This window comes from Gossypium hirsutum, chromosome A06 (genome assembly GCF_007990345.1).
Source record: "Gossypium hirsutum isolate 1008001.06 chromosome A06, Gossypium_hirsutum_v2.1, whole genome shotgun sequence".
Taxonomy (NCBI): Eukaryota; Viridiplantae; Streptophyta; class Magnoliopsida; order Malvales; family Malvaceae; genus Gossypium; species Gossypium hirsutum.
In genome coordinates, this window is record NC_053429.1 from 102,479,326 (window position 1) to 102,492,859 (window position 13,534).

Genomic DNA, 13,534 nt, shown 5'->3' on the forward strand with positions numbered 1-13,534 from the left:
AAGCCACAAAGGTGAGTGTTGGAAGAGGATGGGAGCTTGTTTCGCTTGTGGGTCTATAAAGTATAGGATCAAGGATTGCCCTCGAACGCTAGGTCGAGAACCAGTAGTGGGTCAAGGTGGTGCTCAGCTACCAAGGGGTAGACAGCTGCCGGCAAGGGGTCGTGGACAAGCCAAGGGTGGTAACAGTAATGGACGAGGTCGTGGAGCACGAGGTGGAAATGCAGGCCATGCTGAAGCGTGACAGCCAACTTTGGTTTATGTTACTTGTTGTCGAGAGGATGGGGATGCCCCAGATGTGATAACGGGTATGTTCCTTATATACGAGTTACCTTACACAGCACCGATTGATATTAGATCAACGCATTCATATGTTGCATGCAATAAGACTGAGTCTTTTGGTGATATGTTTGAGATTATTGCATGAGATGACTGTGATAAGTCTGTTAGGGTAGTCTATAGGAGTGAATAAGTTGTTTAGGGAGGTACCCTTAGTAGTCCAAAGGGTTACTTTTTTAGCAGATTTGATGGAGCTGCCGTTTAGCTAATTCAACTTAATCTTAGGTATGGATTGGCTAGTGAAGCACCGAGCCACCTTGGATTGCATTGCAAAGAGAATGGTGTTAAGAACGGCGGAAGATAGTGAGGTGGTAGTAATTAGTGAACCTCAGAATTACCCGTCGAATGTGATTTCGGCTTTGAAGGCTGAAAAGTTAGTACGAAAGTGATGTGAAGCCTTTTTGGCTTATATTAGTGATATGGAGGCTAAGAGCCCTGCTGTTAAGGAGTTGAGAACGGTTAGGGAATTTTCAGATGTTTTTCCTGAGGAGCTGCCTGGGTTGCCACCCAGCAGAGAAGTAGAATTTGGAATCGAGTTGCTACCTGGGACGACTCCAGTGTCTATCGCTCCTTAAAAAGAGTTGGTAGAACTTAAGGCACAGATTCAGGAATTATTGGATCGAGGATTCATATGACCAAGCGTGTCTCCGTGGGGAGCACCAGTGTTATTCGTGAAGAAGAAGGATGGGACGTTGCGAATGTGCATCGACTACCGGCAGTTAAACAAGTTACAATTAAAAAAAAGTACCCTCTACCGAGAATTGATGATCTTTTTGATTAGTTTAGGGGAGCTTTTGTTTTCTCAAAGATTGACTTGTGTTCAGAGTATCACCAATTGAGGGTTAAGGAGGCGGATGTTCATAAGACAATTTTTTGAACTCGTTATGGGCACTATGAGTTCTTGGTGATGCCATTTAGGCTGACGAACGCACCTGCTACTTTCATGGATCTTATGAATTGGGTCTTCCAACCCTACTTGGATCGGTTCGTGGTAGTCTTTATAGATGACATTTTGGTGTACTCAAAAGATGAGGATGAGCATAATGCACACTTAAGGATTATGTTGCAGACTTTGAGGGAGAAACAGTTGTATGCCAAATTCAGTAAGTGTGAATTTTGGCTAAGGGAGGTTAGTTTTCTAGGACATGTGGTGTCAACCAAAGGGATTAAGGTGGATCCCTAGAAAATTAAAAAGGTGTTAGACTGGAAAACACCCAAGTCAGTATCAAAAATCTGAAGTTTCTGGGCTTGGCAGGATACTATAGGCAGTATGTTGAGGGCTTTTTAGTAATTGCTGCACCTTTAACGAAGTTTTTGAGGAAGGGGGTACCGTTTGTTTGGACGGACAAGCAGTAAGAGAGTTTTGGAAAACTCAAGAAAGTTTTAACTAAGGCCCCTATGTTGATTCAGCCAGTGCCTGGGAAGGAGTTTATGGTTTATAGTGACGCGTCGCATGTGGGCTTAGGATGTGCATTGATGCAAGAAGGAAAGGTGGTTGAATCTGCGTCACGAAAACTTAAGACTCACGAGGTGAATTACCCAACCCATGATTTGGAGCTAGCTGCGGTGGTTTTCGCACTAAAGATATGGAGGCATTACTTATATAGAGAGAACTGTATAATTTATTCAGACTACAAGAGTTTGAAGTACTTCTTTACCCAAAAGGAGCTAAACCTTAGGCAACGTAGGTGGGTGAAATTGTTGAAGGATTATGATTGTATGATTGAATACCACCTTGGTAAAGTGAATGTGGTAGCCGACGCGTTGAGTCATAGGGTTAAGTCTGACTTGAGAGCTATGCTCTCCCATTTAAGTTGGTTGGATAATGGCAGCTTGTTAGCTGAGCTTCAAGTAAAACCGATATGGATCGAGCAAATAAAGAGTAAACAATTGATGGATGAGACCTTGGGTGCTCGTCTTAGGCAAGTAGAGAATGGGAAGACATCGGACTTTGGGATAAACAGTGAAGGAGTGTTGTGTTTCTGCGGGAGAATGTGTATACCTAAGGACAATGATCTAAGACAGTCTATTCTGCAGGAAGCACATAGCAGCCTCTATGCTATGCATCCTGGCGGGAACAAGATGTATCAGAATTTACGGAAGCTTTATTGGTGGCCGGGACTTAAGCGCGAGCTCATGGAGTTCGTAGGTAAATGCTTGGTTTGTCAAAAGGTGAAGGCGGAACATTAGTTGCCCTAAGGGTTGCTTCAGCCAGTAAAGATTCCACTCTGGAAGTGGGAAAGGATCACTATGGACTTTGTTAGTGAGCTACCCTTAACGCCTACTAAGAAAGAATCGATATGGGTCATAGTGGATCGGTTAACCAAGTCTACCCATTTTGTACCGGTTCTCACCGACTACTCATTGCAAAAGCTGGCTAGGCTGTATGTGGCAGAGATTGTAAGATTGCATGGGGTGCTGGTATCCATAATATCTGATATGGACCCACGTTTGACTTCACAATTTTGGAAGAAGTTGCATGAGGCGTTAGGTACTAGGTTGAACTTCAGTATGGCATTCCACCCTCAAACTGATGGACAGTCGGAAAGGGTGATTCAAGTATTGGAAGATATGTTGGGGGGATGCGTGATTGAGTTTTGAGGTAGTTTGGAGGACTATTTACCGTTAGCCGAATTCGCGTACAATAATAGCTACCAAGCAAGCATTGGGATGGCTCCATACGAAGCACTGTATGGGCAAAGGTGTTGAACTCCAACATGTTGGACGGAGTTGGGCGAACAAAGAGTTTTGGGCCCTAAGTTAGTAGCCGATATTGAGGATAAGGTAAAACTGATTCGGGATCGTTTGAAGGAGGCCTTGGATAGGCAGAAGTCGTATGCTGACCTTAAGCATCGAGAGATAGAGTATGCAGTGGGGGACTTAGTTTTTCTTAAGGTCTCTCCGTGGAAGAAGGTATTAAGGTTTAGACGAAAGGGGAAGCTAAGCCCAAGGTTCATTGGGTCATATCGGGTTCTAAGGCGGATTGGGCCAGTTGCTTATCAGCTAGAATTACCTCCTGAACTAAGCCTTAACCATGATGTGTTTCATGTTTCCATGCTGAGACGGTATCCCATAGATCCTTCGCATGTCGTGGTGGTTGAAGAAATCGAGGTCAGGCTAGACCTAACTTTCGAGGAAGAGCCCATACAAATAATTGATCAAGATGTCAAAGAACTGAGAAGGAAGTCTGTTCCATTTGCCAAAGTGCTTTGGCGGAATCACAAAGCTGAGGATGCTACTTGGGAACCTGAGGAAGGGATGCGACACCAATATCCTAAACTGTTTGAATCAGGTAGAATTTCGAGGACGAAAATTCTTTTAGGGGGTAGAGTTGTAACGCCCTAAAAATCTCAGAATCGTAAACTTTTTTTGTTTTCGATTTTGATAAAAATTGTGTTTTATATTCTTAGCCAAGTGATAATTATAGTAGGTCTTAATTAAGGTTTGAGTTAGAACCTATGGGTAAATAAAGTTGTAGTCTAATTATTAAAAGGACCTTGTTGGCAAGTAGTTGGGCTTTTAAATAAAGATAGGGAAAAAATAGCATCAAAAAGCCTTGTGGAATGTGGAAGAGTGGCTAAGTGACGCCACTTAGAGTGTAGCGAGGTGGCGTTACTGGCTAGCAAGGAGATCCAAGGTTCGAATCCTAGTTTAGTATTTTTAGAAGTTTAATTTTGGCCTTCTAGAAGGTTGGAAGTGGCATGGAAATGGACTCCAAAGGAAGTGTTTAGGAGAGAAATCAGAGGAAAAGATCAAGGGGTTATCAGGAAGAAAAACGAGGAGATAAAAAGTGAGGAGCAAGTAGAGCCGAAATGGAAACTTGGGCTTGAGAGGTTTGGCCATAAGGGTTATAAATAAGTGCCGAATGCAAGGGTATGAGGCTAATGCCGAAATCTTTTTCTCACCTTGTTGCCAGAAACCCTCTTCCCTAAAAGTCAAAAACCCTTTTATTTTCTTCCTTTTCTTTCTGCCGATTTCTCTAAAAGCTGAAAACCCTTGTTCTTCTTTTTATTTTCCTTGTGTTGATTTCTTTGTTTAACTTTTGGGTTTAGCCAATTCTTCTTCCTCTCTCCCTTGGTGCCGAATAAGCAATTGTTGCCATTTAAATCTCTAGAGCGGAATACTCTTTGACTGAATCTAGTGTAAGTGTTACTCTTCCAATCAGTTTTCCTTGCTAAGTATTGAATATTGTCCTTCACTCTTTCTAATCATTTGTGGTAGTGAATTAGTATCGGATCTCAGTCTTAACTCATTGCCGAATTGCTCCCTAGGTGTTGCGGTATTGGTAAGTATTCCTCTTCCATTGGTTAAGGTGGCCGAATGTTTACAGTTAAGGTAAGGGGACTTGTGCTGGATACGAGTCATCTATTATTCTGGTTTTAATAAGATTAATTCAGATCTAGGGAGTACATGACCAAGTAAAGTTATTAAGGATTGGTGTTCAAGGTAAGGTTAAGGTGAGGTTTCGGTTTTTGGGTAGAATATGGATTAAACATATGATTAATGGAAGGGTGATATCATTGCAGGTTGGTGACTAAGGGAATCGTGGCACGCTTGCTTACCAGGTGTGTACATACACTGCACACACACAATGAATTGGCAAAAGCCGAAATGCCGAAAAGCCAAAAGTTGGGCTATGGTGGTTTTGCGAGTGCGTGAACACTCGTGAGGAGGGAACTGATAGGTTACCTGAGGCCCACGGGTGATTCGGTGGACTTGGGTTGCGAATTGGCCAAATGGGCCAGAATGAGCTAAATGGGTCCGATGGGCTGTTGGGCCCAAAATAGGAAAAAGGTGAAAATTGATGCTATGTGTTAGGAAATTCTATGTGAGCATGAATATACATGTGATTTGGCCTAATGGGCCACATGAATATGAATTAGGCCTGATGGGCCATATGAATGTGAATTGGGCCTGATGGGCCATATAAATGAGATTGGGCCAAGTGGGCTATATGCATGTGTGTAAGGGTTTTGGGCTTAGTATATGATAACTACATAAGACATAATTAATATATTGCGACCGTGGACAAGTCAAAGGGTTAAGGTGTGGCAACGGGTATATGCATGTCTAGGATTGGATCTAGGGAGAGCTTGGTACTTAAGCGGTCTTAATGACCCACCTCCTCTTCTCTAGAATCCTACCTGGTGCATAGTATTTATTCATCTTAGCTCGCGGGCCTTGTTAACGGGTCAAGGTAAGTGAAAACCATAATTAAGGAAAAATTACCAAAACGTCCCTGAGGGCAAAAATGACCAAAATACCCCTAGGTGTTGAATGTAAGTTTTATGGATGTGACATGCATACATATGATGTTCTGATTAGGTTACATATAGGGTGGGAACTATGGAACGAAGGAAGTATATGAGGATCGCATGGTTGCCTGACAATCATGGATCCACCGACGACTTTTAAAGCCCAATATGTAAATAAAGGTAGTTCCACAACCGGGCTGCCATTGGTGTGTGGGCTTAGTGGGTCGATATTTATATCCCCACATGGTGTGACGGGGGACGAAACTGGTGTGTAGTGGATGGATAATTTGGATGAGATTGCATTGCATGTTTGATGATTTCTCTTTGAATGCTTATTTTTTATCGAGGGTTGTACACACTGAGTTTGCGAAAACTCACCGCCTCTTTTATTTTATTTTTTTCAGGTGATGCTCAGTAGAGGGTTCGATGTTTGGAGGGACTCTGGGTGGCCAGCTAGCAAGATAATTTGGACTTTTTTTTGTTTTTTTAAAAACATATAAGTTTATATTTTATTAAGTACTATTCAAATCAGATTATAATATGGCTTCCATTTTGTTATTATTTGGAATATTATTACTATGTGATGTAATTATAAGAAGTTGAACATGGTTTCTTAAACTATAGTATGTCTTTTCTACATTTTCGTAACTAAATTTTCAAGTGACATGTTTTCATCAAATCTTATGTTTCAAACAAGTGATTGAAAGGATTTTTTCTTTAAGATTTTCTTTTATTTTAAGAAGGGTTTTCAATGAAAACACGGTTTTCGCTAAAACATGGTTTCTTAAACACTTCAATTTTCCAATGGATGCCTCTACTAGCTCTTTTTTGCCTGATCCGGGCTGCAACCTATTGCTCAGTTATCCTCGTGATGCTTGTTAGCTTCGTCAAGAAAATCAAGACGTTAACAGCTCTCGAATAATCTTTGTCAGCTTGAATCCTCGGGCAACGAAGCAAAGTCGTGTACTCCTCCGTCGGACTATCACCCTTCTATCATTGTGTTTACTTGGATGATATTCGGACAGCCACATTATCCTCCACATTATCAAGAAATCCGTTTTCCATGACCACCTCTCTATTTAACAACTGAACGTGAATCGACATCTTTTTTCTATTATGAAAATGCAATGCAATCATAACCAAAAGAAAAGAAAATACGTCAATACAAAAAACATAAATAACAAATAGAGCACCTATTTGGATGACCGCTAGGTTTTGGTATGGTGCTACCTAGGGTGGGTTTTTAGGGCTCATTATATGCGGTTCAGTTCTAAAGAAAAGGTACCTGAACTGGCAGATTCCTCGACCCTCACCCATTATAGGCTTATACGGACCGAGTTCAGTTCAGGGGAATACATTTCCTTATGGCTATACGGAGATGAAAATTCAAGAAGACATAGGTACGGATGTATCCAGAAAGAGATCCGCTATCCTATACGGAGGGGAAGACCTCACGAAGGACTAGCTTCTCACTCCCACTTAAAAGGGTAAGATCAAACGGCCATGCAATACAATATGTGAAAATATTCCAAGACTCGAAAAGATCACAAAAATGACGGATGAAATGCAATAAAAGGATCGTAATTTTAAATCAAATTATCAATTTTCAACCAGTAAGACAAGAATGAATCAAATCTTTGGTTTTGGATTCTTTTATCGATTTTAAGATTAAGTGGATCGCTCGTTCGAGCAATGGAGTGGCTCATTGCCTATGTATCTTGCTGTTAATAAATGTTGTACCTTTTCTTTTGACATGGAGTATCCGAGCGATGTATGTCGAAACCACTCTTTTTTTTGAAATCAACTTTAAAAAAAAAAGGAAATGGAGGCCCCACCAATCCTTTTTTATGAGGTGTGATCGGGTCACCTTGTGATTAATCATTTTAGTAAAACGTTTTGATCTACTAAAACAACAAATTTGGTCTACGAAATTCGAGAAAATGAATTCGAGAGTCAATTACGTATGAGAAGGATTAGCACCCTCATAACGCCCAAAATAAGTACCTAATTAATTAATTAATATCTTAATGTAGAAAGTTGAAAACTCGAAGATAATTTAAAATACGATCCCAATTTTATTAATGTTGATTTTTTTAAAAAACAATGCTTGAATAAATTGAAACGAGTGTTAAAGGCCCTCTCGTCTCGAGATGACAAAATGTGATATCCCGTAAGTTAGGACACAACATTTGAACCCTCTAAAATAAGCTTGCCTTTTAACTGTTTTATTTTAAAAGTTGTACTTTGATTTTTAAGAGGATATTCGATTGTTTAGATCCAACGAGAAAAATCGAAACCCCGTAAGTTAAGGCACGGCCTTCTTGAGTTTCTAAACGCGAAATATTGCCTTTATTTTTATTTAAAATTTTGATATTTTATGATTTTAAAAGGATATTTGGCTATTTAGTTTCAACGAGAAAATTAAAAATTGAAAATCTCCAAAATGCGAAATATTGCCTTTATTTCCAAAATTCCTTTTTTATTTTGAATAATATCAAGTGTTTTACTTAAACGAAGCATATTTTTTTTTAATTTAAAATGATGATATGCGAAAAAAATTGTCGAGCGAATGACAATGAATATATTAATAGGAACGATTTATGAGAGTCGCATAATGTACAATAATGTAATAATATGAATAATCAAAGATAAATGAAATGAATAATAACAATAAAAATAATAACAAAATATACACATAAAAGGAAAATGTCAGCTAAAAAAGGACCGAAAAATAAATAAAATAGATATATGAATAAATGTAAGGGAAAGTATTTTATAAAAATATTGACAATAAAGAACCGAATCAAAATATAAATGAGATTAAAGGTACAATTTGTAGTAAAATATATAAATAAATAATAACAATAGATATAATAATAATAATAATAATAATAATAACAATAATACGTGTACAAGTTAAAAAAACATAAATAATCTAATTTTTAAAAGTATAAAAAGGGTAACAAATGGATGAATATATGATAATAAAATAATAATAATGGATAATAAAATAATAATAGTAATGAAAGTATAAATAAAATAAATAATCAATAAAAGAAAAAAGTAAAAAGAAAAGAATGAAAGAATCATAAATAAATTAATACAAGAATTAAAAAAATAAATGAATAATGTATATATAGATGAGTAAATGAACAAACAAATGAGTAAAATAAAAGGAATAATATAAATATAAACAAGAAAATAAATAAATGAATAAATAAGTGAATTAAAACAAAAAGGATTTGATTGAAACTTAAATAAAATTAAAAGGAAAATTTGAACAAATTAAATGACAAAAGGGGTTGAAATATAAATAATGAAATGATTAAAACAAAAAGAAAGGACCAAAATGAAACGGCTAGAAGAAGCAGGGACTAACTGGGAAATTATTCACTATACCCAAAGTGCACCGTTTCAATGGAGACCAAATTGAAACAAAATAAAATTATGTGGCAAAATTAAAAAAAGGAAAAAAGCTAAATTGCAACACGCCACAAAAAAAAAAGGAAGGATCGTATGCGGAAATAACCCATGTGCTAGGAAACATGTGGATCTTAGCCTTGTGGGTCGGGTCATCAGGTAGGATCCTGGGTTAAGGCCAAAACGATGGCGTTTTGGGGCCTTCGAAACCTTTCTAAAATGGTGCCATTTTGGCACCTTATAAAAGCCACTAACTTTTCAAAAAAAAAATCATTTTAACCCCCCACCTAAAAAAAATAGAAAATGCTCTCCACCTCTCCAAGTATCCGGCCATGACTCCGGCGTCGGGCCACCGTGACAGCAGCAGGTCGCCAGTGATGACACCACCGTCCACGGTGGCCAGAAAATCGAAAAAGGTCATTTTTTTGGATTTTCAACTTTTCCGCTCCCAAAATGCCATCTTTCATTGGAGATGGCGGCCTCGACTCCCCTCACAATAGCGCAAACTCGAAAAAAGGTAAGATTTCCCCTTTTTTATTACTTTTGTTTTTCCTTTTGTTATAAAAAGGAAAAATAAAATGCACAAAATAATAAAAGGATGCAGAATAAAAAAGAAAAGAGACCTTTTCAAATTTTTTTCTCTGTTTTCGATTCTGTGTTGTTAAAAAAATTTTATTGGTTCTTCATGGCTTTTATAGCCGAAAAAGAAAGAAAGAAAATACAAAATGTTGCTATCGTTTTTTTTTGCTTGCTATATCTTGCTGCTGTCTTTTTTTGTCCTTTTTTGCAGGTGGAGGAGGCCAGCTGTGTACGGAGGCCGAAGTGGAGCCTGGAGTTGTGGTGCAAAGCTATTAGAGGTAGGTTTGCTGAAGATAGGTTTAGGTTTTGGGCCATAGGATTGGGCTTAGGTTTTTTATATTTTGGGTTTGTAATTTTGGTTGATTTGGGCTTGATGGACATTTGGACTCTTTTTATTTATTTGGTTTTATTATTTTATTATTTTTGGTTTATGACGGGCCGGGCAGAAATGGGCTCTTATAATATCCATGGGCTTGCACTTGCTCATGCTTGTTAATATGAAGTAGTGGCCTTCAGGCTCCTTTTATATATATATATAATAGAATGGATGCTTGAAAAACTAGGGGAAGAAGTACATTTGAAATAAAAAATAGAAATAAAAGAAAAATGAAGCATGTAAACAAGTAGATAGAATGACAAAAAAAAACAATGGTAGTTCATTTGAAATAAAATCATCCAAAGGCAATGAAAATAGAAAACATCCCAAAACAACAAAATGTGCAACTAATATAAATATCCCAAATATACAAAGAAAGACAACCAAACAACCCAAAATAGTTATATAATCCAACCAAAAAGCATATAAAAATCAACCAAGAAGTGAAGTCCTAATCGTCTGATGGCAGGGAAACCAAGAGGCCAACTTATTAATGTGCTCGTCTAATTGATTGTAGCAATCATCGAAATGGGCAATCAATGCATTAAATCATGCATCGACTTGCAATGATGGTCCATTAATCACCTCAAGTAAACATGTTGTGCACAGGGACAGCAGAGCGAAGAAAGCTGGATAAGCTTCATGCGGAGACCTAGGAACATCGGATGTTTGTGAAGCGATGAATGGAACCGTCGATGCTTGAGCCACCAAAGATTGTCGATCAAACTTGTGGACCTAAAGTCCCTTATCATCAAGCTTCCAATTGCAACTATGTGAGGTTGAGATATCGATAAAGGAGTTTATGGCATAATCGGGATCTATACTTACTTTTATTCTAAGGGTACGAAAGATATAAGAGTTGAATGAACCGTAATGTAAGGTTTTATTGCTAAACATCGGTAACCTAACAATCTCGAGAAGGTTTAAAAAAATAATAGCGGCTAATTTGAGAGGATAGTTGGTTCTAAAGTAATGCCACGTCCAATAATCGATGTGGAGAATGCTGGAATGTTTATTGCTTGGGCCAACAATCCAATTGAATGTAAGATGGAGGATACAATCATGAAGGTCCATGTCGTTGCCTACATAATCACTGCACCTTGTTAAGGAAGTATCCTATGGGCCAGTATGAAGTTCATCACCCTTATTGGTGATAGAAAGATAAGTAGAGAGGGATTCGACTGAGATAGTAATCTCTTGGCTCATGATGGAAGAAGTAATAGAATGAACTAGGTGGCTGTTAAGGTTGTGTTTAAGTTTGGCATTGAAGTAAATGCTTGAACAAGGTTGTCATAGCAATGACCCCTAATTTTGAGACAATTGGGCCAACCCCAATTGCAGAGTTAGTCGAGGAATTTGAATTGAAGGGTAGTTGCTAAAAAGTTTAGATTAATGGGACAGGAGATTTGAACTGCACAGGTTGCAAAATAGGTGTTAAATTTTTCGAGGGCATCGCTATCCTTGAAACATTCAATTATTGAAGGGTGGTCTAAGGGAGCAGAAGAGGAATCACCTCTAGTGCGTTTAGGTACGAGACGCTTACAGGATGTATGGGGAGGCATTTTATCTAAAGAATGGGTAGACTAAGGGTTAAGGGGTCAGTTTAAAAAGTGTAGTTGTAGAAGAAAATAGTTATATGAACAATTTATATCCCTAATAGTAGCAGATGCAATTTTGAAAAAAAAATTGATGCATGTGATGAATTATGAAAAAGAAAAAGGAAAATTGAAAGTAAAAAAAATTAATTTGATACATATATATATCTAAAAATAGTTTATATCATGTACAGTAACAAAAATATGAATATATATAAAATTTATATATGTTCAGTTTAAAATAGCATATTTATAAAAAATTATCTTTTAAAGCTAGTATGATTTTGAAATAATAAAAAAAAAGATTTTAGGGTTTACCTTTAAAATGTGGGAAATGTGGAGACTTCTAGTGGAAATCTTGTTGAAAATAAAGTGAAAGGCACGTGTGTAACACCCCGAACCTATATCCATCGCCAGACTAGTGTTACCGAACAAATCAAAACATTTAGCATTTAATTTACAATCATCATAGCATCATAGTAATACATCATTATAGAGTCCCTTACACAGGTCAACAAGACCTTAAACATGCATTAAAAAGGGGTCGGGACTAAACCGAGTTCGTACAAATTCATCAAGCTTCATACACATAGTATCGTCTACCACATAGGTATCAAACATACCTGAACTTTCTCGTATTTATTCATTTCATTCTCACCTCTTGTTTAAATACATTAATTTATTTGGAAGTCTTTCCATGCTTTAAGAATTCCCACACTTAGTGCATCAGTGATTTTCCAAAGCCGTAACAATCTCGTACACCTAGTGCCATTTCAGTAAACCAAAGCTATCTCGGTCTCGCACACTTAGTGCCTCATATAGCCTAAGCTATTCCAACTCGCACACTTAGTGCCATTTGTAGTAAAGGCTATTTCGAACAACACAATTAGTGCCGAACATAGTTGATTATCATCATGCTCAAACCGTAATCAAATATCTATACAATTTATGCATTATCAAAGCATTAAAACGTAACTATAACATCATTTATCAAGTACGAACTTACCTCGTACTAGGAATTGATGATTCAAACCGTTTACTCAGTAACATTCGACTTTTCTCGGTCTAAATCCAAATTCCTCTTTTCTTGATCTATATATATTAAAAATTAACCCTTTTATTCAATAAATCATTCAATCAAATCCATAAACACATATTTAGGGCATTTTACAAATCAGCCCTCACATTTTTACATTTTAACATTTTAGTCCCTATTTCACAAAAACACAAAATACACATAATTTCAATGAACCCATGCATAGACGAATATCATAAGGACCTCTAGGAGCCCAAAACTTTCATTTATTTCACAATTCAACCCCTTAATTTACACTTTTCCAAATTAAATCCCTAATATGCATTTTTACTCAAAATCACTTTACAAAACATGTATATCAAGTACTAAGCTTTCATAATTCATCATTAAACATCATAAACACATGAATTCATCAATGGCATATTTCAAAATCATCAACCAATTCAAAAATTAGAGCATGGGCTTGATAGATTACTAAGCAACGATCTCAAAAACATAAAAATCATCAAAAATCGAGTCAAAACCGTACCTTAATCAAGCAATCAAAGTGCCGAACCCTAACATGATTTTTTTTCTCTTCTTTTCTTTGATGTAATCAGCCAATATGATGAATATACACTAATTCATGCATTTGTTTTATTAATATTAACATAATAGTCATTTTACTATTTTACCCTTAATGAAATAACATTTTCAACATATAATAGATGTCCAAACCATCATAATAAAAAGCCAAAGCAATTTGACACCTTTTACATATAGAATGCAACTTTTGCATTTTACGCAATTTAGTCTTTTTTTCAAATTAACCACTTAAACGATAAAAATATCACAACAAACTTTCACACATATCTAATCCCATCTCATAAACACACAAAATAATATTAAAATAATTTTTTCGACCTCATATTTGTGGTCCTGAAACCACTATTCTGAC

The 13,534-nt window shown here is 37.0% G+C and overlaps 1 protein-coding gene across 1 annotated transcript; it reads left to right on the top strand.

Moving 5' to 3' along the window:
- The first annotated feature begins 563 nt into the window (after positions 1-563).
- LOC107963051 (uncharacterized) lies at positions 564-10,603 on the top strand. Its single transcript, XM_016899650.1, has 9 exons — positions 564-709; positions 752-893; positions 1,747-1,866; positions 2,002-2,508; positions 2,626-2,757; positions 3,250-3,617; positions 4,023-4,169; positions 9,802-9,868; positions 10,484-10,603. Exons 1-9 carry the CDS (start codon positions 564-566, stop codon positions 10,601-10,603), a joined length of 1,749 nt encoding a protein of 582 aa, XP_016755139.1.
- Positions 10,604-13,534: the final 2,931 nt, after the last annotated feature.